The sequence below is a fragment of the Lissotriton helveticus genome, chromosome 5_1, assembly GCF_964261635.1.
Source record: "Lissotriton helveticus chromosome 5_1, aLisHel1.1, whole genome shotgun sequence".
Lineage (NCBI taxonomy): Eukaryota > Metazoa > Chordata > Amphibia > Caudata > Salamandridae > Lissotriton > Lissotriton helveticus.
In genome coordinates, this window is record NC_136065.1 from 1005127957 (window position 1) to 1005155916 (window position 27960).

Below are 27960 nucleotides of genomic sequence, written 5' to 3' on the forward strand. Positions count from 1 at the left end.
TTGTTGCTCTCCATTTAAAAACACACTATGTGGAGCTTTCATAGTAAGCCATGACAAAATCTGGCACTCTACAGAAGCTTCCTTGTGTGGTACACAAAGACATCTACGACACACATGCCCACTCTGAATGCGTCAATTGTTCTTTGAAAGAAATTCACTCACAGAGAACGCTGACACGTTTCCTAATTCTGCTTTGGAGATCATGTGGTTTTTTACAAGATTAGCACTTTATTGGAAAACAAATCTAGCGTTTGTCTTCTTTATTACAAAGCAAAACCAAACCTAAATTCATCCACAGCAACGATTAATATAATCAACTTGAAATTGTTTCTAAGAAATACACACATAAATGTAAATGCCAATCTTTTCTTTTGCAATAAAAATGACATTCTGACCCTGTGTTGGGCCTTTTTGAGACATCAGTTTAAAATGATCACGTCTAACATTTCAACTTTTTTGGGTGCTGCACATGAAGAGGCTTCATTAGCAGACTATGCAATTATAGAACAGAAGTGGAGAAGGGCAGGTAAAACGTAAAATGTTGATTAGTATTTATCAAATAAGAGCAAGGTGAGAGAAAAGCCTTCGATTCGCTCTAAAATGGAAAGTTTCACGCATTTAAAAGTTGGATGTATCACCGGATGCCCACCAGTGATCCAGTTTAAAACAAGCATTTGCAATGCAATAGGTCTCGCATTAATTACGTTTGAGCTATTGGCATTGCTAAATATTGCAACACCAATTGCAACAAAAGTCTATAAATTGTAGGCCAAAAAAATTTGTATTTATTTTTGTAGCAATGGTGGCATGCTGCGCTTTAGATGAATATGTTTAAAACTAAAGTGCGCCATACTGCTATTGCTACAATAGTTAATTGTGGATGTGTTAACAATTGATGTGTGCACTGATGGATTGTGGTTTGTGTGCCTTTAGAAATTGTGCACTGACGGCTGGTGGTGTGTGTGCCTGGTGAAAGCGTGCACTGACGGCTGGTGGTGTGTGTGCCTGGTGAAAGCGTGCACTGACGGCTGGTGGTGTGTGCCTGGTGAAAGCGTGCACTGACAGCTGGTGGTATGTGCCTGGTGGAAGCGTGCACTGATGGCTGGTGGTTTTTGTGCCTGGTGAAAGCGTGCACTGACGACTGATGGTGTCTGTGTCTGGTGAAAGTGTGCACTGACAGTGTGGTTGTGTGTGTGGTTGTATGTGTGGTTGTGTGTGTGGTTGTAGTTGTGTGTGTGGTTGTGTGTGTGGCTGAGGTTGTGTGTGTTTGTGTGCGTGGTTGTGTGTGGTCGTGTGTGTCTGGTTGGTTGTGTGTGGTTAGTTGTGTGTGTGGTTGGGGTTGTGTGTGTGGTTGTGTGTGTGGTTGCGTGTGTGTGGTTGTGGTTGTGTGTGGTTGTGTGTGTTGTGGTTGTGTGTGGGTGTGGTTGTGTGTGTGGTGCTGTGTGGTTGTGTGTGTGGTGCTGTGTGGTTGTGTGGTTGTGGTTGTGTGGTTGTATGTGTGGTGTGTGTTGTGGTTGTGTGTGGGTGTGGTTGTGTGTGGGTGTGGTTGTGTGTGGGTGTGGTTGTGTGTGTGGTGCTGTGTGGTTGTGTGTGTGGTTGTGTGGTTGTATGTGTGGTTGTGTGTGTGGTTGTGTGTGCGCGATTGTGTGTGGTTGTGTGTGTGGTTGTGTGTGTGCTTGTGTGTGGTTGTGTGTGTGGTTGTGTGTGTGGTGCTGTGTGGTTGTGTGGTTGTGTGTGTGGTTGTGTGTGTTGTGGTTGTGTGTGGGTGTGGTTGTGTGTGGGTGTGGTTGTGTGTGGTGCTGTGTGGTTGTGTGTGTGGTGCTGTGTGGTTGTGGTTGTGTGGTTGTATGTGTGGTTGTGTGTGTGGTTGTGTGTGCGCGATTGTGTGTGGTTGTGTGTGTGGTTGTGTGTGTGGTTGTGTGTGTGGTTGGGTGTGTGGTTGGGTGTGTGTGGTTGTGTGTGTTGCATTTGTGGTTGTGTGTGGGTGTGGTTGAGTGTGTGCTTGTGGTTGTGTGTGGTTGTGTGTGCTTGTGGTTGTGTGTGGTTGTGTGTTTGGTTGTGTGTGCGGTTGTGGGTTTGTGTGGTTGTGTGTTTGTGTGGTTGAGTGTGTGTATGTGTCTGTGGTTGTGTGTGTTGTGGTTGTGTGTGTGTGGGTGTGTACTTGTAGTTGTGTGTGTGGTTTTGTGTGTGGTTGTGTGTGTGTGTGTGTGTGTGTGGTGTGTGTGTGTGGTTGTGTGGTTGTGTGTGTGTGTATTTGGTTGTGTGTGTGCGTGCGGTTGTGTGTGTGTGCGGTTGAGTGTGGTTGTGTGCGAGTGTGGTTGTGTGTATGTGTGGTTGTGTGTGTGGTTGTGGTTGTGTGTGCAGATGTGTGTGTGGTTGTGTGTGTGACAGTAATACTAAAAGCATCTCAAAATAAAGGAACACAAACATCGAGTTTGTGGGAAGAGAAAGCAAGTTGTAAGTCAAACGGGCAGCAGCAAAGCATTAACACAACATGTTCTTTGATGTTTGATGTTCTTTGAACGAGTACATCAAAGGGGCGCTGCGAAAGTGATCGCAGGCGCACATCAAAGGGGCGCTGCTAAAGTAATTGCGGGCAAAAGTGATCTCGGGCACTTAATGAGTATGACGAGGTTTGCCATTGGGCGCCTCGGCTCCTAAGCGCGCGCCTGTGCACATGTACTGTAGCTCTAGGCTGGCCAGGCTGGCCATGGTAGCATTTTTTGAGCCCTCACTAAATGTCTCACCAGACCAGCGCATACGCTGGGTCAGGCGAGATCTAAAAAAAAACATTGAAAAAGGTTGCACCTTCTCAACTTCTTGCCTTTACCAATGCTTCCTAGTGATGCGGTTCCGCATTAGCAAAATGAATTTGTTTTTTTTAGATGTTATACAGCATTGGCAAAAAATAATACTTTTTTTTCCAGCCTTCCCAGATGGCAGCTGAATTTAAAAGTGTAAGAAAGAGCTTTATGAAAACGGAGCACCAGCAGACTGGCTGCAACCGTGCCAGGATCACACAAAAAAAAAGGAAAATATTTTCTTAAAGGACCACAATTTGGGGGCCCAATAGAGGAGCAGGGTGGAGCAGGTGGGGGGAGAAAATAATTGAGTGGGGAAGCAACATGCAGTGGTTAGCCTGAAAGTGCTATGCATAGCAACAGATGCTTCACTTTATCCAGTCTGTGACCAGTTACTGCAACCAGCGAACACTTTGGTAGTTCCCCTTTAGGAATAATTTTATGAATAGTCCATGCCACTCACCATTGGGAAAAGTGAAGCGTTCACATGCGATCACAATGATATCCATTCTTTCCTTTTTCATGATTCAGTATTCATCCGCCTGTTCTGATTGTACTTATGTTTACTAAGATCACTATGCCATTAACACACAGACTAAGGTGGTCGAAAAAGGTCTAAGATTCAAAATTGGAATCATCATCACAGGGGATTCATTTAGGCTTCTCCTTCCAAACCCAATACTGTTTAAATAATGCACTCTTTGTAAATGCAATAATGGACCCGACAGCTGCTCCAGAGTTCAAGATTAGTGATATCGAATTTCCCCGCCCAAATTCACTAATGAAACAGTAGATCTGAAGCAGGACAATCAAGTGATATTTTAGAACACCTCCATCTGTGCAGCTCACACATGAACCTAAAATATTTTTACAAAATGGCACAGAGATCAGTCTATTCTGCAAGAAAATCTCGGAGCACAGTGCTTCTTCACAAGCAGTCCATCACAAATTTTGAGTTAACTTTTATTTTGCTTTTGTATTAGAATGGTTTTGAGAATTTTGAATTATTGCCTTGGATCACCAGAGCTTGTTTATTAGCTTAGACAGTGGCTTAGTAATAAATACTTGAATAGCATGTGGTTCTCTAAAGGACCTGCATCCAGCCGAAGATCACCATTTGCTTTATATCAGGCATCCTCGTTTATTGATCTGCACTCAGTCAGTTAAAATGATCTTGATTTGGTTAGTAAAAAACATAAAAGATACAGACATAAAATTGAATAAAAAGATTCAAGACAATGTCATACAAGCAATGAACAACCTCAGGAGAAATTGATCTTGATACAATAAAGAACAGGTGAGTGATAAAAGTTCCCAAATATAAAAAATAAAATGTATAAATTCCAGGGTGCAATACCCATAATAAACCTCATCAGGGTAAAGATACAAGCAAACAATAGGCTCCAAATACAAATCAACCCCTTCTGAGTCAAACAGTGGCCATTACAAATCTAGCAATATTAAACAGACAAATTCATCGGATAACATTTGTAGACAAATCAAAGCAGCTCTAGCTTGAGTAAACTGTCTCTCTTTCAATAAAAGTCAAATAAATTGGTTCCGAGGGACACAATAAATGTCACAAAACAGCACAAACTGGAGTGTCATGATCTGAAAAATTGTCACAAGTACGTGGATTTTGGTTATTGACTTTATGTTACCCAAAAAGATCTGCGTAAAACCAGTGCAACTGGTTAAGCCTAAAACGAGTCAACATAAATCGATGCTGAGGGTTAGTGACAGATGTAAGCTATAGTTCCACACGCCCAAAAATAGAAATCATAACATGCATGTGAACAGAACGTTTTGCCAATTCGGACACTCCCTAGAGCACTGCACTCACCAACTGGGATAACATCACATTCACACCTACATTTAGGCTCTACCCCTCCTGTAGTAATAGGATACCTGGGGATGAATGAGGTACATTTACCATCTAAGCAGGGATGGAAAACAATGTAAAGCAACATGCTCCAGTACTGAAGCAAAACTCAAGGCTAGCGGATATTTATTGCTCTAGTGTGGTCAGCATTTTGCAATATTTATTATGGGAACATACCCATATCACATTGCAAATGTTTACTTGTTTGCAATAGGACTTAACATAATATGTATTTGTAAAGCACACTTTCCCTCCAAGTGGTTTCTTGGTGCCAAATAACATGTCTTTAGTCAATCTGAATGTAGTCATTTCAACAAACTTGGGAGGTAGGAAAGCTTGGTGATCCTGCCAGGATTCAAATCTGTGACCAAGATGCACCAATTGGTCACAATCAAATGAGAGCCATAAAAATGTATATTAAGTGCCAGGTTTATGCACAAAACGTATACAGAACTGGGGAATATAATCAACGCAGTTGATACTTTTACATTTGATGAACAGAAACAAAAATATTAGTGACAGCTTGAAATGTACTGGAACACAGATAATTTAAGGAAAATACATAAATACATTGTATTGTATTGTATTGTAATTGCATTTATATAGCGCTTACTACCCCTGACGAGGCGTCGAAGCGCTTTTTCGGCGGGTAGCACGCTACTCCGGGACCCACAGAGGATTAGTGTTGAATTAGTATAGTGAAACATGCAAGTACATTTTAAGTGGTGGATAAGTTAATCAGTTATTTGGATTTGGAATGATAGCAGAAGGATAGAGTAGGACAAAGGTTCGTATTTATCTATCGCTCGCTTGTTGACGCATGCTATTCAGGGAGCCTATAGAGGATTAGTGGTGAATTAATATGGTGAAATATGAGGTAATTTCAGTGGTGGATATTAGTCTGTTACTTGGAGTGAGAAGGATAGCGGATGGATAAAAGGGGAAGAAAGATTTGCATTCATATAGCACTTGTTACCCCTGATGGGCGTTGAAGCGCTTTTCTGGCGAGTAGCACGCCACTCCGGAACCCATAAAGGATTAGTGTTGAAAATTAGTATAGTATAAATATGAAGTAATTTGAGTAGTAGATATGTTATTCAGATATTTAGGCAGTATATTAGTATAGTTGAATATGGAATTTGAGAAGTGAAACATGTTAGTCTGTTAATTTTTATTGAAAAAAGGATAGTGGAGGGATAAAAGAGTAAAAGATTTTTTTTTATATATATATATATATTAGTAGTAGGAAGAGGCTTTTGGATGAGTAAAAAGGAGTTTTGGAGGGAAGGAGTCAGAGGGGAGAGTTTAGAAATGTTTGTTTTAGGGGATCGGTGTAGTAAAAAGGTGTCAGATGATGCATGGAGGGGTAGAGCAGGAGAGAGTCTAGAAAAGGTTATTTTGGCATTCATAGTAGTGGTATGGGGTTTGGGATAAATGAGAGAGTGGATGTAGAGGATATATTGATAGATCTATAGGATGCGAGATAGGGTAGTGCATTAGAAGGAGTAGTAGAAAGAAGTTTGAGAGGAGTCTGAAGGTTGGGCTAGAAGATATATTGAGTGAAGTATAGGTTGAGAAATAGGCTAGTGCATTGGAAATGCTAAATTAGAAGAAAGAGATAAGTATATAGATCCATAAGTACATTAAAAATATATAGATACATAAAAAAGTAAGTATATTTAGATTAAATATATTGATAGAGGCACAGGATGAGAGATAGGGTAGTGCATTGGATATGCTTTTTTTCAGGAGAAAAGTAACAGACACACAGATCGATAGGTGGATGGATGTAAGGTAGTTTTAGGTGAGTTGCTTAGTGTTGTTTTATGTTGGAAAGCAAGCAAGTGGTGGTCTGACCATGTGACTGGAGTTATAGTTTGAAATGTAACTAGTTCAGTATTAGCAAAAATGACATATAGGATATGTCCAGCGATGTGTGTCGGATTGGGGACAATCTGATGCAGGTTCAATGCGTCTAGGCCAGTGATTATTGTTTTCGGATGGGTCATATTGGTTTTATCAAACCAAATGTTAAGGTCACCCAGAATGCACAGGTTGGAGTGTATTGTTATCAGATTTGAAACTGTGTCTAGAAGTGCGTCTGGGAATGTTGCCTTGCTAGGTGGAGGTCTGTAAAGGAGCAGGAAGTTACAGGTGGAAGACGGTGTAGGATTGCATCTTGTTAGAAGAGCCTCACAATTCTTTATGGAGATGTTGTCAATTTTAGTGATATTTATTGTTTGCCTGAATACAACAGCTAGACCACCTCCTTTTTTGGCTATACGATTTTGGGTGATTATTTGATAGCCTAGAGGAATGGCTTCATGCAGGACTGGAGCCATATCCTCTCCCAACCATGATTCGGTTATGAATAGTATGTCTGGTTTTGCATCGGTGAGAAGGTCGTAGATGTGATGCTTGTTTTTAGAGAGGGGTCGAGCATTTATTAGTAGACAGTGTAGATAGTGGCCTTTTGTGATAGTGGGACTTTGTTTTGTAGGAGAGTGATCAGTATTGTGTGGGTGTGTAGCAGGTGTGTTTTTAGTGCTGGTATTAGCTGTAATAGGATAGCAATCGTGTAGCTGTTCTGTATCGTGTTCCTCATCCAGAATGCTAAGAAGGCATTTTGATGGGTCTGCATGTGTATGTGTTGGAGATGGTGTTTGAGAATGAGTTGGAGTGCTCTGTTGCTTTTGTGGTGTAACATTGTTGTGCGGTAGACTTGGGGAAGCAAAGTTGTGAGGTGTGGCATGTTGCTTATATTTTTTGCGTATGTTGAAGGTGGAAGGTGTATGAGTCAGGGGAGGTGGTGCAGCATGTGGGTCATGTCGTAATGTTTTAAATTGTCCAATGGATGAGAGGTGGTTAGAAGAGAGGTGCTGTATTGCTGTATCTGTGTTAGGTGTGGTGGAAGAGTGAAAGCTTGGCATTGGAGTTTGTTCCTTTGTGTGGTTTGAAAGGTGGGTATATGTATGTATTTTGTGATGGTAAGTATTATGAGGTGTTGCGCTCTGAAGATCTTGTTGTGCTGGTGTGTGTGATATGTTTCGCTTTTGAGGTGTGGTGAGAAGGGGTGCTGATGTATATGTTTCATGCACCTGATTTGGTTGTGTAGTATTGTTTGTGAGAGGAGGGTGTGACGTAGAGGGGGTGGTGATGTGTTTATGTGTAAAGTGTATGTTGTGTGTAGGAGTGAATGAAGTAGAGGCGAGAGTGTTTATCTTAGCCTGGTTTGTTTCAAGAGTTACAAAGTGAGGTGGTGTGCAGTGTGTGTGTTGTGTGTTAGTGTTATTATGGTAGAAGGGAGAGGAGGGTGTTTGTTGGACAACTGATGGAAGAATCATTATATATTTGTTAGTGATAAAAGGTGGACTGTTAGGTGTAATTACAGCAGGGAGAGTGTGTCTGAGTGGGATGTAGTTATTTATGGTGTTGATTGGCGTTGTGTTAGTGATGAGTGTATTGATTAGTGGTATCGGATAGAGTTGTGTACTGTTTGTGATTAGATTGCCTCTTGAAAAATTCAGAAATTGCAAAAGAAACAAAAAGGCACAACATACAAAATGTCAATTGCTAAAAATAATAAAGAAAATCCATCTACCAATATGGAAATGCATGGCAAATATAAGCATTTAACAGATCTGAATGGGACTATCATCCTCACCCGGACCAAAAGCAACAGGGAACTTATCCTTATCAACACATTGAACTTTTCTAAATGGAAAACAACAACCGCTAACTTTTCAGAAGTCCTAAACTAGAATAGAAATAAAATCATACATAAAGTGCATAAGCTAATACATTGTGCATAAAGCACATAAAGTGGCCATTGACAACCCCACTCCCTTCCTCTAACAGAAAATACAAGTTTGTTGCCATCAGAAAACTGAACAGGAACCTCTATCCTGACGTGCAAACATATTTTGGGAGTAGAACTGCCACCATCTTCCTACCTATCCTGGAGCACCCTTGGAACCACAGCACGACCTGGAGACCTCCAAGATCTTAGCCAGAGGAATTATAATCCTTTCTCAGCCACATAGAGCCATCCCACAAATCTAAAATGCCAAAAACATCAATACAAAGAGCAATCTCTAAACAGTCAATAAAACACATACGTGTCAGGTCACCTGGTTCAGGATGTCAGAAAAGAAGTCAAAGACATCAAACATGGAGAAGGTTGTTAAGACGGTAATGAAAATAAGGACACACTTAAAAAGACCGAAGGGCAATCATATCTGTTATGCTACACCAGCCACACAAGAAAGCCATAAAGCAGTAGCACTTACAGGACAATAGCAGCACAGTGGTATATAGACCTACCTTGTGCATAAGCTGGCATCTGGCAACAACAGGTGTTACTACTACAGTGCTTACGCTACAGTTTTCACATGCTTTCCAGTTCCGTCACCATTACTGTTGCCAGCCTCCCCACATCTCTTGGTTTCTTGGTCCAAGGTGTTTTCCCTTCTGTTTGTAGCACCAGTCTCCCCCCTTGAGACAATCTTTACTAGTGCCACATTGCCCCCCTCTTGCTCTTGAGTTCTAAGAAGCTGCTGGAATTCAACAAGACTGTGTGATCAGCCTCTGTAAAGGGATGCCCATGTACAGGCTGAGACCACTGTAATGTCTCAAGAATGAAGTGGTTTGGCAATTACCTGTGATGTCCTACTGCGATTACAGCTTAGCTATCCTTATTTGCCTGCACCGGCTTGTCTTAGAGTAAAATTCAAGGCAAGGAGCATCACTCATTGAGCCATTTACAATAAAGGCTATGAATTCCTTTCAAAAATGTTAATCAAATCCACCCTCAACACCCACTAATTATTAATCTTTAAATTCTCAATAAAACATCCATGCATATTTTCTTAGAAAAGTAACTCTAAAATGCATTACCAGTATGCTTAAACAGCTGAGGTTCCGAAGAGGTTTACAAAAGAGCCACTTAATGCCCACTTAGGTGGGAATAATAATAATGCCACATATAATTCTATACGGGCAAGAGCCCACTTGTGCCAACATTATATTTTAACCAAACAACAGCTATACTAATGAGTGCCCTTCGTCCACGAATGCAAAGCAATACTGTAATTGAGAGATTACTGAAAATTGCCACAATCTACTAAAGTGGGATCCAATTTGAAGTCTCCCGGCCTACCTTGCTGCATTTCATTAAATAGGAAGAATCTGAACAGGCAAATACAAGGCTGAATCAATTGCATATTTTCAAGAGAAGGCAGGATTTCAAGTGTCTGCTGAAGCTGGCTGAATACTGTATTTTCTAGAAGTTTAGAAAACCAAGGAGACTTGATAAGGAGACAAGAGATTATTGGAGATACATGTAATGTAAAAGGCCTCTTTAGAAGAGTTCTAGGAAAGGATTCTTGAACAGCACTTTGGATGACGAGTCGGACAGATTGATGTATTTTTGATTTAGCTAAGAAAGGGTGCATTATCCCTTGTGCCTTGGCAGTAGCTATAAGCTATTAGTAGGTAGCTATAAGTTATTAGTGACAGATCAATGAGAGTTGAAGCTGGTGGCCTTTGTCTGCGGAAAGGAAAAGAAACAATGTGCAAATTGATGTTTATTGTCTTCAACTAGGAGCTTATATTGTCACTGATTCACTGAATGTCCTCCACATACAAATAATTCACCATTTCCAAAACTTTTGAGATGTTGGAGTTGAGGATGTAACAATCTAATATGAGAGAATGTAATGAAGTGGAATAGAGGGCCTTGCTCACCTTAGTGATAAGAAAGTTGGGTCTCTCACTGAACTGGCGCTGTTTAATAGTCATTGTAGACAGTTGTGAGGGTGTTTAATCAGCAATCAAAGTCAACATAATTCCACTTTGACTCTGACTAGCGATACCTCCGATTAGGGCCAGTTGAGGAAGGAGTCTTTCACGTCAGGGCAAAATTAGTTGGATGTGGTGGATTTGCACTGTTGGTGGAACAGCCGAGTCTGTTGAGGCTAAAAGTGGCAAGTTGGTGTTGGAGACTGTTTTTTACCAGCAGTTCCATATAAAGGCTTGGGAAGATTTTGATAACAGTTCACCCTTACCACTGAACAAGGGTTCTCCCAAAAAACATATGGTCATCAACTCTTCTAAAATATTGGAGAAACTGCACAATTAATGCTTTAAAACAGGTCAATGTGGTATGACACACAGGGCCAGAAATAACCTTAATGCGAAACAGCCCTAGACACAAATCACTGTCAAAGTTAATAGGTCTAGCTTTGGCTGCTAGTCTTCTGGCTTTGCCAATGCTGGTTTCATATTGTCATGGTTTTGCAAAACATTGCAGCGGAGTAAGCCGTTACAGCCTTTAATCAGTGTAAAAACAAAAAAAAAAGAAATTAGCTACAAGCAAGAATATTTTTGGTCTCCAAAAGCACACGTTGCCATAGTAGTCCCAAGCATGGAGGGGAATTACTGTGTGTGTGGATGTGCTCTTTGTGAAAGGGAAGAATGCCCTCACTCACATTGTAGCTAGCCAGTGCCTGAAGTTGGCTGACTCACTGCCCCATGCTGTATGTTGTAGTGGGTGGAAATAAAATGAGAATGACACCATCAGATCAGTAAATGCAGACAGCTGGCTGAAAGCCCCTTTCAAGCAAGTACGTTATACATATGATTTTAGGAAAATAAAAAGGTCTTGGCTAATGCTGTACCTAAAAAGTCTGATCATAGCAAAGGTAACTGCTCAAGATAATTTTGCAAACAAGACCAGTGATAGTTAAAAGTTCCCGGTCTTCCTAAATAAGAGCATTGGCGCATTTTACATCTGACCACATTCCTTAACCCTTTTGAATTAATGAATGATCCAGAATAAATAGAAGCTTCCACTGCCTCTTGGCACTCCTCTCTGACAATGGAAAATACAATAAGGCATTTGATTTATATCCCGTTCTGCAACAAAAACAAGGAAGCTGCTTGGCTGAGATCACTGTGGATTGGAAACATTAACTAGCTGTCATTCTCAGTACTAAGCTGTGGTGAAGTCTTAGTCTCTTATGAGGAAACTCTTCTAGATCTTCAGCTCCTGGCAACAATGTACTGAGCAAGGCTACATTTGTAAAAGTTACATCTCAGAGAGAAATCCATCCCCTGGATATAGTAAGCAAGACTAAGTGATATGTGTACACGTCCATCTATTATCAGACACAACGAGTGGGAAGGAGGAAATACAACTTGGCAAACAGCTTTTCCTGACACCAGCTGCTCTGCACTTGAATTATATCTCCTCATCACAAACATAGACAGGAAAGGCATGCTAAAGACCTCAGAGACTTTGGTCCTTGCAAAAGTGGCCTTAGGGTTAAAAACTGATGACTAAACTTGTATGTACTGTTTAGGTCACAGCTACAAACAGCTTTGGCTATTTGCAGCTTATACCTATTTTCAATTCAAATTACATCGGAGGTGGCATGGTGGGCAACCAAATGATGGGCTGGAATGCTACCCCAAGCAATTGCCAGTGGTAAGACTTATTGCAAACATTGTCCCATCAACTTTTGTGTGTTTTTCTTCATCTCTTCCCCGCTTTTTGCTGCATCCATCCCAGCACTCTCCAGTCTCTATTTACTACCATACCCAATAAATACCCTGCTCATTCACTGCTACCCATCTTACTCTGTCACTCCCTGATACGTCCATCCACAATTTCTTCTATTTTTATTATGCATGCGCACTTTATCTTTGTACGATTTATATGTATAAACTGTGCTGTATTCCTTTCTCTGTGCTTTTATGGCCATAAAGGCCGAAATAAAGATTTTTTTATTGAATTATATATTATTAACAAGGAACTGGTAACTATAAAGTGCATCCTGGCCACGCACTTCTTTTTTTGTTCTGCTGCACACTTTCTTTTTCACTTTTAATTTCTCTTCTAAAATGCCCATCAGTCATCTTGCAATTATAAATTAAAAATGTCTGCCACAGGTCACAAAGCATGCATATGCATTAGCAGCCACCTTGAAATGCCATTTCTTGAATAGTAAAACCCATTCAAGCTGGCCACCTACGTGCCTTCATGCATGCATACAAATGCATCATTCATGATGCATTTGTGTCCAGGTATTCTGAGGCAGTGACAGCCGTTATGTTATTTCAGTGTAAACCAGCATTTGACAAAGGCAATAACTCTGTATTTTACAAACTAGGCATATTGGTTTTGCCAGTGCTTATTGTAGATACTAGTAAATCCCCATCACTCCTCACACAGGCCTTTTAAGTGCAGAGCCAAAGATATACGATTCTTGTCAGATGGTTCTTAAATCTATTCAGAGTGCACTTTGTTGTCCCGACACTTGTCAAAAAATACTTTTCTTTCCTGTTTGACTGTTCCTTAAGTATAAAATGTCAATGTTTCTGTATTGCTGATCAAACGGTCACTTATATCAACGCAAATGTAACATTTATGAGGTATTTAGCGACTCCATTCCCCGAGTTCTATTACTTACTGCACCAATAAATGATGATGCTAAATTTACCATGGAAATGCCTTAGTGCAAAACCTATACAGGTGGAAAGTAAAATCTACAGGGATGACGCAGTGTAAATTTTTATGTAAACAAGACAAACTGTCAGGGGAACAGTGTTGTACTCTGTGGACTCTTGTACGAATCCAAAGACATAATTACGTCATTAAGCTCAACTTGACATGGACCATGATTTCCACGGAACTGCTGGAAATCTAACCCAGCCAGACACAAACTCTCTTGTGCTCAATTGGTCTACTTAGATAGGAAAAAGGAAGACCTGAACAAAAAAACAAAAAAAACACAAAAATAAAGCCATTCTGTGAATCTGAGCCATTTTAGTCACATTGAAATGGAATGGTGGCTTAAGAACTGATTTTTGGGGGGGGAGGAGCCAAGATGGCGATCGGAACAGTCGCATAACCGCCTCGCTCCGTGATCTCTTCCTCCCCGCCACCTATCCTGTATTTCATCCTGTTCGGGGTGTTCCGAATTTGGTCACCAAGGAAGAGCCTTCACTTACCATCCTTTTCCGGGGCTCTGGCGTGCAGTCATTTCGGCGTTCTGCCCCTGTTGCCTTGCTGGCCTTCCCGGCCCTGAAGCCGGGGGCCTCGAGTGCTGTGCTTGCCCGGAGATGCTCGGAGTACCGGCGGTCCGGAACCGGTGGAGAGACCCGATGCTGGGAGCCTGAGAGCCGCGGGCCGGAAGCCCTGGAGCGGACCCACCCCCGCGGGTGGGCCACCCCGTATGTCCGATTGCCTGCCGGCCCGAAGAAGAGAAGCCGCGCTGTCCGGCACCCCTCAAGTGGGTAGCCCACTCCTGTTGCTTGTCCCGCCCGGGGTCCGGTGCTGGGCTCCCCCCCCGAGTGTTGTGGGGAGCACGCCCGTTCTTCTGGTGACTCTCCTTTCTCCGCCGAGCGCCATCCGCCGCGGATCGGTTGTGTGCCCTGGGGCCGCCGGTGCTCCTGGTGGACTTGGAGGCGCCCACGATGATGGCGGCGGGCGCTGTGCTTAAGATGGCGGATGGCCCCTCGGAGAGTCTTTCTCCTGGAGACAGGGACATTGCTGCATTTGTTCTCTCCAGCCCTCGTTTGATTCGGGCGGCCCCTACTCGGAGTGCTGTCTTGTCTGCCCTGGCTGCTCTGGGGATCGACCTGTCCTTGAAATGCCGAGACTTGGAGTTGCGGATCTCCGCCATGGCTGCTCCGCCATTTTGTGACGCGGTGTCGTCTTCCCGAATTGTAATGGTTGAAACTTCTCCGGCTGCTGTGCTGGGATCTCCAGCTGGGTGTTTGACTCTATGGGATCATGTGGACCCGGTGCCGATGCTGCAGTGTTTCCTACATCCTGATTTCTCTGCTTCGTGCTGGACAGCCCAGATATTGTGCTTGGCCACGTGGATCGTTGAGGTACTTTTGCATTCTGACTGCTGCCGAGTTCTCCTGGTTGCTTCTCGTTGGCCGGGACGGTGTTCTGCGGAGATCCCACTCGCCTTCCTGGACTGGTATGGACCCACGGTATCATTCTGCTTTTCGGCCGTGGCGGGGTCTGGAAGCTCGACTCTTCATAAAAGTGGACAGGGGTGATTGTGCCGGAGTACCTGTGGGACCCTTTTAAATGGCATCTCCAGGCCTCATTATTTTGGTTAGTTCTTGTTTTTCATCCTTGTGTGGGCTTTTTTTCAATGTCCTTTCCGACCTCGATTGGTGATCCGCTGTTGCGGGTGGGGTAGTATTCCATGTTTCGATCGCTGGCTCCTCTCCTCTCTTATCCTTCTTTTTCCTCTCCTTCTCTCTCTTTCTTTGTTATTATTCCCTTTCTCTTTCTTCTATATTTCGGGTGACTCTGGGCGACAGGCACGCTGTTTAGTGGGGTAGGCCGTAGCCATTACAGTGATGTAGGGTGGGGGGGGTGTTTGTTGTTTTAGTTTGTTTTATTCTATGGTCCCTTTTTGCTTTTTCAGGGGGTGGGCTATGTCCTTTGTCTTCACTCCTTTGTTTCGTACGTGTCCGCACTTTCTCCTTTTCCGGGGCGGGAGGGCTGTACATGTGGCGTCCATGTTATTTGTTCGCTGACATTTATCCTTTATTTTTGAACCTTTGCTGGGCGTGGGATGTCTTTGGGCTTCGCCCTACTAGGGTTATTGATTGCGTGGGGGGCTGTCTCCCTCCCGCCCCCCCCCCCCCTCTTTTTCTGTATATGTTGCGTGACGCCCGGTAGATATGGTTGCTGCCTCCTCTATAAAATGTAAAATGAAACCTTTCTTATCCTGGCGCTGACTGTTTAACGTCTTTATTTCACGTCTATCCTGTATTCATTCTATTGTACGCATTGATGTTGCCCTTTTTTTGACTCTCCTGCTTTTGCGGCCGGCCCCTGTGGTTGTAGGCCTGCGCTTGTACTTCTACGTGTCTTTCAATAAAGGTTTTAAAAAAAAACAAAAAAAAAAAACTGATTTTTGTTGTTGTAAAAATAAACTTTGTTTATAAAAAGGTTTAAAGCAGATACATTTTAACCAATCTCAGAGGGTGGTATACAAAAGAACCTGATTAGGGAATGCGTGCAGGCACCACCCTTAAGAACTGATGCTACATTAATACTATGCAAGGGCGGCGCCACAAGCTGTGGAACTAAATTGCCTTTGAAAGGATTAAATGACGACCACTGCTGTAGGAGAGAGATGGTAACACCTCGTTTGTCTATGATTCAGTTTGTAACAGTGCCGGTATATTCAAAGTGACCATCTATTAGAGCAACCTTGAAACTTCTGTGATTTGTAACATTTTGTTCATGCTAACCGTGGTTCTTAAGTAAAAGGAGAGGACCACTCAACAGCCAGCCTAGGAGAGAGGGCTGTGAGCGCCTTCAGTAACCATAATACACGTCACACTAATTTCAATCCCATTGTAATCACCGTTCAACCCATTCCTCCTAACGATGCGCATTGGGTTTGTGCTATGACCCTTCTTTCTTGAGCTGCCTACAAGCCTCCTACGACTGCACAAGGCACGTGTGACGTGTCGTGTATTTGCCTTGATTTTGTCTCGCGGAAGTTCGTTAATTTCAAGATAATCATTTTTCGCTGTTTAAACTTTGACTGTGAGCTACTCACAAACAAACGTTAACAGTTAAGTAACAATAATTCCATGGCGCGCATTCTACTCTCTGTCACCAGCATGGCGTCGCCGCAATTTGCAAACACGCCCCTCTACCATGCGTTCAAAATACATAAGGTGTAAACATTCACCCGCTCACTGGTAAACTCCCCAACGAAATATGAATTATTTAGCACCGATCAAAGGCCGCAACTCTGAGAAGTTAGCAGCTCTCCCAGAAAACAAAGGTCTGTTATTATGAAGGGGGAAGAGTGTGCTTCAGAAGGCTGCCGGAGACAGGACCACAGGGGTCCACAGACCGGCAGGGGAGCGCCCTCTCTCTGCCTGAGCCCGCGGAGACCAAAGTGTAAATTAAAAACAACCGTCGCACTATCAAGAAAAGTAAAAATGTTCATGGGTGGCAAAAAGACATGGGTAGCATAATAACCAGGGCGTTTGCCCTTTATTTCTATTCTGCCACACCCCTCTCACAGGGCTACCTCCTCCTGCTGGCCGCAGTGGAGTTGTCCCCGCCCATTGTTGCTGTTCCCGTGAGTGCATTCTCCAGGGCTCCCATGACTGACACAGGGGAAAAACCGGGCTTGCAACTAGCTCCTTGACAGCAATGGTACAATATCTTTTTTTAAAAATCTATTCCAGTAGAATACGATAAATTACCACGATCTACAACGATACGTTAAACTGTCTCGCCATTCTTCCCCCATAATCTAAACGTTTAAGTTTAAAATGCCAAGGCGCTAAAAACATGTTTCTCTGTGAAGCTCGCATGTTCTCGCTATACTTAACTGGGGCAAGATACACAACCGGGAGTCAAGGGCGTGTTTCTTTGTAGCTTTCTGCCCTACGTATTATACAGAATGGATACAATTCTACAACACAGGAACAACGAAACAATGGAACAACCTTAAATCACCATTAGAATATTAACACTGCAAGTGCTTCAGAACCAAGGGGATGACATACTAAACAAACAGGCCCCTTGGACGATTCTCTACAGACTAAGCACAGCCTGCAAGACAAAATAATTTAATAAAGTAGAAGAATCATGCTTGACTAGCCAGATAGGTTCTACAACACTGCCATGTTTATTGAAATAGTAAAATATTACTACTTGTGTATAGATATTTTTCTGCCTCAAGCATTTCATAGCCTTTTTCCTCGAAGATGTAAACAGTAATAAGGGGCGGGTCATATTCCCACAAGCACCTAATAAATCTATATGGGGATATCCAATACCGCCTTCTGCATTCCTGATGGGTATTTATTGTTCAGTATCCTCACAGAAGATGTCTAAATCCTCTTTTATGAGCGCTTCCTAGTGCCAGCAGCTGCCTAATGGAAATCTAACAATTCACCAACTCTGGGTGATGTTCCTGCACATTTTAAGAGCTATACCTACTCTTAAAAGTGGCATTATTAAAATCTGATCCAATCAACCGCGTCCTACTGCTCAAAGTGCTTGAAACGAGCAAGTTGCATTTCAACCAGCTGCACGCCTTTGATATTTTCAGCAGTGCGGCAGCACTGCCAAGGTTCTATGGACTCAGTTAAAAGAATGGCACAAGTTTTGCTGTCTTGTTGATGAAATTATGTTATCGAGATTTTATAGAGCATAATAGCTACACATTGTATTAGCGTAGTGGCACTATTTTTCAGACTGGTGATGGAGTGGCCAGGACAAAGGATGATCTATTAGGTGGCTTGTGTCTTAACCTCAAGTGCAAACTCCACCTGTGCCTGTGAGTTCATAGTCCCAGTTTTATCATCCGGTCTTAACATGAAAGGTTTTTAAACCCAAAACATTGAATGCCAGTGAATTGAGGCAGCGTAGGGTCCTGATTCTTGTCAGCAGCCACATACACAGCTGACCACCACACTTTTCTGCTATGGCTCTAACTACAAGTTGTGCAGAATATGTAGTACACCAAGTAAATCAAATAACCATGAGGTTTGATAAATACCTCCTATTCCGAGTTATGAAAATGGAAATGAGGAAAATCCACCAGTATTATTATTCAACATACCAAATCCTGCATGTTTTGCCTTTTGTCTGGATCCTTTCTCTTGATACATTTTGCCCAGATAGCTCGGGTTTAATGCAGCAGGGCAAAACTGTGCAGGTGTGATAATTATCATGCAACTCATCATTTTGATACATGTGAAAAACTCCTGTTTGTACTGGGAATTTAATTTAATCTTGAACTTGTAATCAGGGCCTAGGATTATCGTTGCAGAGTTCAGAAATCAGTGTTACAATGAACATAATCTTTTCTTTCACACAGCGCCCATCGTCATTCACACAGGGCCTAACGGGTCTGACTAGGAACCAGTATGTGCGCTTTCGATAGTTTCAAAGGTGGTGTCCAACAGGGGCCAATTTAACCCCTCCTTCTGTTTAGCCTCTGTTTGACTGCCCTGAAAGGTAGGAAGTCCTAAATTCACTAACAAAGTTAATAACTAGGCTGATGACTAACTACATTTCCAGAAGTTCAGTCAGCATTACTATAAGCTACGTGTGGTTAGTTGAAGGCGCCATGTTGTTGAATTCCTTTTGGGAATGAATACTCCTTTGCCCACCTAAACAGTTCTAAAATCTAGCCTCTTAATTTGCCTTTCTGACATCTTCCTCTTAATCATTAAAGCTTCAGATTGCAATGTCAGAAAGAAGAATGGGAAATTAAACCACGTCAAGAGCGCAACATGCTCAGAAAGGTTCACATAACACAAATGATGGGTAGGAAAAGAGCTGAAGTGATTGGTGTGTGATAACACTGAAAGTGGTAAAATGTGCATGTTCAGCTGCTTCGTGTACCTCTTAGAGTCAGTTTCCGATAGACCTCCAGAGGAATGGAATTGCAGAGAGAACATTGTGGGTAAAGACTTCCTCCCAATGACATGTGTACTACACTATGCGAAATAACTCTGTTATGGAACTCTGAGCTCAGTACTGCACTTGCTGACTGGTGGAGCATCAAACATTGACAAGGTGTCTGATGTTTTTCCCATGCATTTGTTTGTGCTTTGAAAATGTGGTTTTGAAGTTTATCTTTAGTTAAGCAGGAGTCAAGGCAGTGGTATCAGCGGAAAGCAAGAGCATCTTGGGCCAAAGAAAAGATGGGCTGCATGGCTGAAATTTCTTTGCGACTGGAGACCATAGTAGACGCTGTTTTAGTGCCGAAGCAGAACGATGTGGATGGACCTAGGTAATCCGGGGACGCAAGAGTTGCAGAAAGAGAAATCAGAGTATCTTTGGCAAGGTGGTGGTTAGCGGGATTCTATAGCTACCGGACGGATGAACAGAATTTGGGTAAAGTCAGCAGGTCCACCACAAGTCTGACACATTTAGAGAGAGTTGTATTTTTGTATGTATTTCTGAACAAGGCCACTGATGTGTAATTTGTTGGCAGCTTTCAGACCCCTTGTGATTTCAGGGGAAATTTGTGGGTTGTCAATGTAGATGCAGAAATCCAGGTGTAATCCTCTGGAGGTACTCAATAGTGATGACAGGAAAAAGCTGAACAAGATTAGTGACAGGCCAACACTTGTAAACATTTCCCTAATGAAGTTGTTGACGTCTAGAAGAAATTGGTCAGTTTTGTGAGGTGGGCTCGGTAAGCCACAAATGATGTGAACATTCAGAATGATCTACCAAACACCAATGGCTGCCCTTAGATTTGATCAAGCACTCTGCGGCCAATTACTTGACAAGCTGTACCTTATAAATGCACAAGAGCAGAAAAATAAAGTAGGTCTGCACCGGAAACGGGATCAAGGCAAGGAAGAAGCCCAAGCAAAGAATAAGGTCTTAGAGTCCCAGACATTAATAAGTGCAGAGTCAGTGAAGGGAAAGAAGCGTTTGCCTTCACAAATGTGTATTCGGATTTGACTGCAGGATTTTTAATAGGCGTACACTATCCAAAAAGAGCCTGGAGTCAAGTTTCTCGAAATAAAACTGCCACACCTGCAGGCAACATATACTTTCTCCTGACACTACAGAATAAATAGTCGTTGTGTCATGGAGAATGTTTTCCTTGTTGAGAGGAGCAAGGCGTTGGCCTAATGTAGGATGATTTGAGGCCTAGGGGAAAAAAACGGTGCACCAGAGTAGTAAAAGCATTGGATGCACATTTTCTGAAGAGCCTAGTAGGGTGAAAGATGATACAACCTGTTGTATATAACAGCTTGAAGTGGCAACTTGGAGCCTGCAAAAGTTTTTTCGTCAGAGTCTCACAGTGGTGGTGATCAGTATTTCTGACTGTATGTATTTAATACTTATTTTTATTATGGAACCCTAACCAGAAGGCAATAGAGTGCCACGTAGGGTCAAAGGCAAGCATACAGTCAACGAGTAATAGGAGAGGTAGCTACGTTGTGGGAGCAGTAGTGTACTTTTACTACACTGTGATGTATTGTTTTTAAAGAGGTGCATCTTCAACTGTTTCCTAAAATAGAGCTTGCATGGAACAGTGCTTATTTTGTAGAAAAACTAAAGCCAGTGCATTTGACAGGAAGACACTGTGGATTGCACCGCCTGCTGCCTCCAGCCGTGCTGTCAATGTTATCAAATTTCTACAAATGTGTCCATTTGGACTATTCTAGGTCACATAAAGGTCTCCGGCGCACACAATTATTATATATGCACATCTTTAATGTACATGGACTTGATAAACAATTTGCTCATGTCCTTTGTACAAAAATAGTGTGACAGCACCACGCTAGCATAATATAATTTTAGCCTGGGTCATGGATCCCAAATATGTCAACAACAAAAAAAGTTGGTTTGGGCAAAAATTAAATTATACCAGCGTAATTTTAGGAGTTGTGTTACACAAAATCCCTGAAATTATGTAATTACACCACATCAAATTGCAAGCTGTTCCCTTTATAATTTTACCCCAAGCACACAAGAATAATACAAATGGCCACAACATGAGTGGCTGCTGCTCGCAACAATCAAAGTTTTTGCGTGTACACATTTCACGCATAATTTACCTGAAACTTTGCCGAATACTACAAAAGCAAATTGACACAAATGTTGCACACCCCTAAAGAAAAAATGAAAAAATATAGGCTGGAGAAGACTATACTAGCCTATGGACATTGGAGTTAGTCTTGCCTACATGACCACAGCTTGGATACTCCACAACATCTCTTTACTATTGCCTACCAAATGGCTGTACAAGGGAACATTGGAATGGAGAAAAAGCTGTATTTTGTCCTTTTCCAAGACGGATGCCAGAACGGAAGAAAGTATCCCCTATTCAATCTAGAACTGAGGAACACATCCCCAACATAACCAAATCACAAAAAGATCTTAGACTGTGGAGTTTCTGCAGCAGTGTGGTGTATGGCTCAAACTGTTAAAACGGCTTCGCTGTATCTTTGCTTGTCAGGTCTCACTGCATTTGAGGTGGATCTTTCTGCACGTATCAGCAAAGGCATAGAAAGTGGGGGGTTAAGCTTTCAGTTTATTAGTAGCTGCCAGCAGTGAATCTCATGTTGGAAAGGATTTGCTTGGCGGGGATTGCATTAGAGACAGATATAGAGGGTCACATCCGGAGGTCAACAAAGTGGTGAAATACTTGATCTAATCCATTTGATGTGTAAAGGTGCCCACAAAATGCCTGAAAATTATTCACACCAGCCAGGGTAGAGTTTCCTGTAGTTTATATTGATGCCAGAGGCAGTCATCCGCTTGCAGCAACAAAAGAGGCAGAGACCCTGATCAATAAACACCACCTGCTGGAATCAGACCCAATGTCTGGACTCCAAAGTGTTCCCCTCCCTTGCCCCGTCAACCCTTCTGTGCCAGTGCACAATCAAGGATCCGAATCCATACCAAAATAACTTGCATTGAGGTCACAGAGCCCTGGAACTTATCACCAATAGCCCAAAAAATGAGTAGTGGATTGATTTCAATCTCAGAAAGATCACAAGTGGATTACTTGCTGAACTTCATCTCGTCGTGTTTTGGGAACAGAGAATGGGGGGAGATGGAGGGTGAGGGGGATGAACGTACCTTACATGAGTCGTGTTACATGGTAAAGCTGCTAGCACTTCACAAATTACAGACAAGGTAATAAGACTGTAATTTGACTAAAAACCATCTGCCTCCCACCTCCCCTTCTTATGGCGGCCGCTGGCACGCCAAAGGCAAGCCCGTCCGCGCCCAGCGCCAGAACCCCTGGACCCCGAAGCCGCCACAACACCAGACTGCACTACGACTCCAGCACCCTCCACGCATTCAATCCCGAACGAGATCACTCCTGTTACCGGGCCACCCCGAAGCGCACCCAAGGGCCCTTCAGCTGCCGGAACTGCATCTTCACCAGCATCCGGCCTGCCAAACCATCAACCAGAGAACCCAACTACCTCTGATGCATCCTCCTCAACACCCGCTCCGCTCGCAAGCACGCCATCGAACTCTTGGACCTCCTAGACTCAATCACCCCCGACGTCGCCTTCCTGACGGAGAGCTGGCTGAATGCCACCTCGGCACCAGACATCACTATAGCCATCCCAGAAGGCTACAAGATCTCCCGCAGAGATTGCACCAACGGAGTGGGAGGGGGAATCGCCATCATCCACAAGGACACCCTCAGAGTCTCGACCAACACCGACGACACCCTCACCACCGCCGAGCACATGCACTTCCAGATCCACACCGACCGCAACACCACCCTCAGAGGAACACTTGTCTACAGACCATCCGGACCCCGACCACAGTTCAGCGACTACATCACCGACCTCATCAGCACCCACGCCCTCGCCTCCACGGACTACATCCTCCTCGGGTTCTTGAACTTCCACCTCGAGAACAACAACGACCCCAACTCCACCACTCTGATCGACAACCTCGGACTCAAACAGCTCGTGACGACATCCACCCAAGCTGCTGGACACACACTTCTCCGCAAGTCCCCACGTCTCCTTCAACCACACCACCGAACCCCACTGGACAGACCACAGATGCGTCCACTTCACCTTCGGGAAACCCACCACACACCACCACACCCAACAGATGCCACGCCGCTGCTGGGGCAAGGCCACCGAGGACCAACTGACCACCAACCTCGCCCTGGGACCACTCACCTACCCCCGACACCACCGCCATCAACCTCAAACAGTGGATCAACGACTGCGCCAACACCCTCGCCCCACTCAAGACCTCCGCCACCAATCACACCAACAAGAAAGCCGCATGGTTCACCAAAGACCTCCGGACCTCCAAGCGCACCTGTCGGAAGCTGGAGAAGAGCTGGCTCCGCGACCGAACACCAAACAGCTACACAGGCCACAAGAACGCCACCCGCAGACACCACCAACTCTTCAGGACCGCCTTCAAGGACTGCCTAGACAACAACGCACACAACAGCAAAGAGCTCTTCAACATCGTGAAAGAACTCTCCAACCTCAGCTCCAACACCAACGACATTCCACCATCACAAGACCTGTGCAACTCACTGGCCACCTTCTTTCACCGCAAGATCACCGACATCCACGACAGCTTTAACACCGCCACCCCCACATCCACCGCCGAGACCTCCACCCCTGCGACCACCACCCGCACCAGTCGCCTGACCGCCTGATCCAACGTCAGCGACGAAGACACCATCAAGACCATGAACTCCATCCACTCCGGATCCCCATCTGACCCATGCCCTCACCACGTTTTCAACAAAGCCAGCACAGCCATCGCACCCCATCTCCGGAAAACAATCAACATCTCCTTCGAGACAGCAACCTTCCCAGAGAGCTGGAAGCACGCCGAGATCAACGCCCTACTGAAGAAACCCAAGGCGGACCCAAACGACCTCAAGAACTTCCGACCCATCTCCCTGCTCCCTTTCCCGGCGAAAGTCACAGAGAAGATCGTCAACAGACAGCTGACCCGCTACCTCGAAGACAACAACATCCTGGATCCGTCTCAGTCCGGCTTCCGCAGCAACCACAGCACCGAGACCGCCCTCATCGCCGCCACCGACGAAATCAGGATCCTTATGGACAAAGGAGAAACAGCCGCCCTCATCCTTCTGGACCTATCAGCAGCCTTCGACACGGTTTGCCACCACACCCTAACAGCACGCCTCCATGACGCCGGAATCCAAGAGAAGGCCCTGGCCTGGACCACATCCTTCCTCTCCGGCAGAAGCCAGGGCGTCCGCCTCCCACTCTTCCGCTCCAAGACCACCGAGATCATCTGCGGGGTTCCACAGGGATCATCCCTCAGCCCGACGCTGTTCAATATCTACATGGCACCACTCGCCCACGTCGCACGACAACATAGCCTCAACATCATCTCCTACGCCGACGACACCCAGCTGATCATATCCCTCACCGAAGACCCCCACATTGCCAAAGCCAACCTCCACAGAGGAATGAAGGCCGTCGCCGAATGGATGAAGGGCATCAGGCTGAAGCTGAATTTAGACAAGACGGAGGTCCTCATCCTCGGCCCCACCCCCTCAGCCTGGGATGACTCCTGGTGGCCAACATCGCTAGGAAGAGCCCCAGAACCCACCGACCACGCACGCAACCTGGAGGTCATCCTCGACTCCGCCCTCTCCATGACGAAGCAGGTCAACGTCGTCTCCGCTTCAACACCCTGCGAATGCCCCACAGGATCTTCAAATGGCTCCCCTCCGACACGAGAAAACCGCCACCCAGGCCCTCGTCACCAGCAGACTGGACTACGGGAACGCCATCTATGCAGGAACAACAACCAAGCTCCTAAGACGGCTGCAACGCATCCAGAACGCCTAGGCACGACTGATCCTCGACGTCCCCCGACGCATCCACATCACACCCCACCTGAGAGGCCTGCATTGGCTCCCCGTCAACAACAGGATTACCTTCAAACTCCTCATCCACGCACACAAAGCCCTACACAACACCTGACCAGCATACCTCAACGACCGACTCCGCTTCCACACCCCCACCCGCAGCCTCTGCTCTGCCAACCTCGCCCTCGCCACAGTTCCACGCTTCCGGAAAACCACTGCCTGCGGCAGATCCTTCTCCTACCTCGCCGCCAAAACCTGGAACACTCTCCCTACCAGCCTACGACAGACCCAGGACCTGTTGGCCTTCAGAAGACTTCTCAAGACCTGGCTTTTCGATCAGTAGCAGCTCCCCTCTTCCCCCCCCCCCCCAAGCGCCTTGAGACCCCACGGGTATGTAGCGCGCTTTACAAATGAAATGATTGATTTGGAATGGGAGGGTTGGACAATGTCAAATTCAACATAGACTATCATTCAAGAACTTTTTTCAATTTCAGAAGACTGGGTTCGCCGTCAAATGTCCCTAAACAGGTCCTACTCAGTCCCTTGTCATGCCAATAAGAAACTGCCTTGAAAGCACAGGAAATACTCGAAGCATAAATGCAAAGTCCAGCGTGCCAAAGTTTTCTGGATACATGTGTAAGTAGCTCATCCAGCGAAGGTTTTTTGAATTGTATTTTGGGGCCTATTGTTCTATTTAGACCATTATAAAATCAGGGCTACAATTCACAGAATGCAAAGCACTGTCCTGTATGACCCACACACGCCTGGGCCTTGGAAAATTGAGAGGTCGGATTAATTCTTCCTCGGAAAGAGAGATTTGAAGATACCAATGAACTGCGAAATGATAAAAACAGCTTTAAATGCTCAGAAGTAAGAGCATAAATGAGGATTTGAGTGATGCTTATATGAAACGCTAAAGATGTCGGTGTTTTTATTTGCATATAGTTTCCTTCAGTACATAATAAAATCAGATCATTGCACTTATAAATACCTTTTACATGTTAATTTGTAACGCGTGGCTCCAAACTTTGCAACATATATGCATCACTCTAAATTGTGCACTATTAAATAATTCACGCACAAGAATTTCTTTAAAACGCCTGGCAATGTTGAAGTCGCTTTCGTTCCTTTGAGAGGTGCAGCTTGTGGGATTGTCAGACATCCCCACACACTCTGTACAATAACAGTGCGCCAGCCCCACAACACTGGCGTCTGAGCGTGTATGTCTGTAGCATGAGAATGTAAACACGCCCCGGCCACTGGAGTTTAAAGGAGCATGGTGCACCCATGCCAGGGAACTGCAAGCTCTGAAAAGCCACTAAGGCAAGTTCGCCCAACAGCCACCACCAATATTGATTTTTTTCTTAACATTTAGACCAGAGTTTAAAATGAAGTAATCCGTTTTTTTTTCCATAGTACAAAAATAGAGACACTTCCTGAATCTCGAAATCAGTGCAAATGTTGTTTGATTATATGAGGACAGTGCCTGGCGAGTAACCACAACCCCAGGCTGCTTTTATTTAGTGCTGGGATTCAATGGTAAACACACGCAAAACCTCCCGGACATATGTTTTATGCGAATGAAGCCTGACGGAGGTGGTAGCACCTCCCGGGCGTAGTGACATACTGCCTGGTCTCCCACTAACCGGGTGCAAGCAGTCCCAAAAAAACAAAATGCAAAAAAGCAAAGAAAAACCGGAAAAGCAAACTAATGAACTGGTGTTCCTACTCACCCACGCCGTATTTTTCCTCTTTCTTGGTGGGGACCCATCGAGTCATTTTCGGGGAGAGCTTCGGCGGGGTACCCCTCTCTTTGGAAGCGGTATCTGGGGTTACTGACCCCCCCTGAACCCCCCGCTCCCCGTCACACTAGCGCACGCAGGCAGGCGGAACAGGCAGGAAACTGCACTCTTCTAAGCGGCCATTTTCCATATCTCTGGCCAGCAGCAGGAAAAAGTTTTGCCAAGACGGCATGCGCGGCTGTTGAGCCGCTGCAGGGGAGAGGCGAGCTCCGGAGTCCGGCGGGCCTCAGAGGTGCCCGGCAGCGGGTCCTGGGTCTGGTCTGGGTCCGGGGCAGGCAGGCAGCAGAGCCGCGGATCCCGGCGCTGGGAGGGAGCAGAGCTGCGGGTCCTACGGCTGGGAGTGGGAGGAAGCTCCTAACCGGCAGCCGAGATGGGAGGGAGCTCGGCGAAAGCCGCGGGGCTGGGTTGGGAGGAAGGTCGGCCGCGGCCTCTGGGAAGGGAGGAAACTCGGTGCGGCTGGGTGCCGAGAGCAGCTGGGGCGGACACAGCCAGCTAGCGTGGCGCGTTTTCTGAAATACTAGAAGATATTCGTAGAAAGTCACACGCGGGGGGTGTTGACCTAGTATCTTAAAGTACATGGTCAAACTTTAATTCACTTCTGTAGGTATTACCTGACAAAATGTGTAAACATTAATTAAGGAGCACGTTCCCACCTTGCGAACTTACCTTCACCTTATTACAAAGCATGGATGTGCTATTCTGTTAGAGAAGCAGTTCGGCGTTGCCATGTTGAGAATAAAACAAGCATACATTCGTAAAATGCACATTGGATTTAACTTTACCAAAGGTCAAGAAGAAGAATCGCGTTGTGAATAAACACTCATTGACAAAGCCGATAGGCTTGGTTTGTGTATAATGTGCTCTCGTGGTAATACTCTATCCATTAATACGTAAAAATAGCGCGCAAAAACACTGACAGACCAACACGAATACAGAACCCAACACACGGAGCAAGACTGCCGCACATACTCACGTCACGCAACATTGCACGCACATACAAGCACACATGCAAGCATAGCAGATATCCAGACTCCCAGGATGGTCCAAGACTAACGGACATAAAGCTACCCAAGGACCAAACAGAGGAC

At 44.7% G+C, this 27960-nt stretch overlaps 1 protein-coding gene across 1 annotated transcript in view; it reads right to left on the bottom strand.

Moving 5' to 3' along the window:
* DOCK1 (dedicator of cytokinesis 1) overlaps nt 1-27383 on the bottom strand; it is a 1311419-nt gene extending 1284036 nt beyond the window's left edge. Inside the window, exon 1 of the mRNA XM_078643512.1 lies at nt 26804-27383. Within this exon, the coding sequence (XP_078499638.1) occupies nt 26804-26849 (46 nt within the window). The 5' untranslated portion in view covers nt 26850-27383. The remainder of the gene's footprint in view (nt 1-26803) is intronic.
* Between the last annotated feature and the right edge of the window lie 577 nt (nt 27384-27960).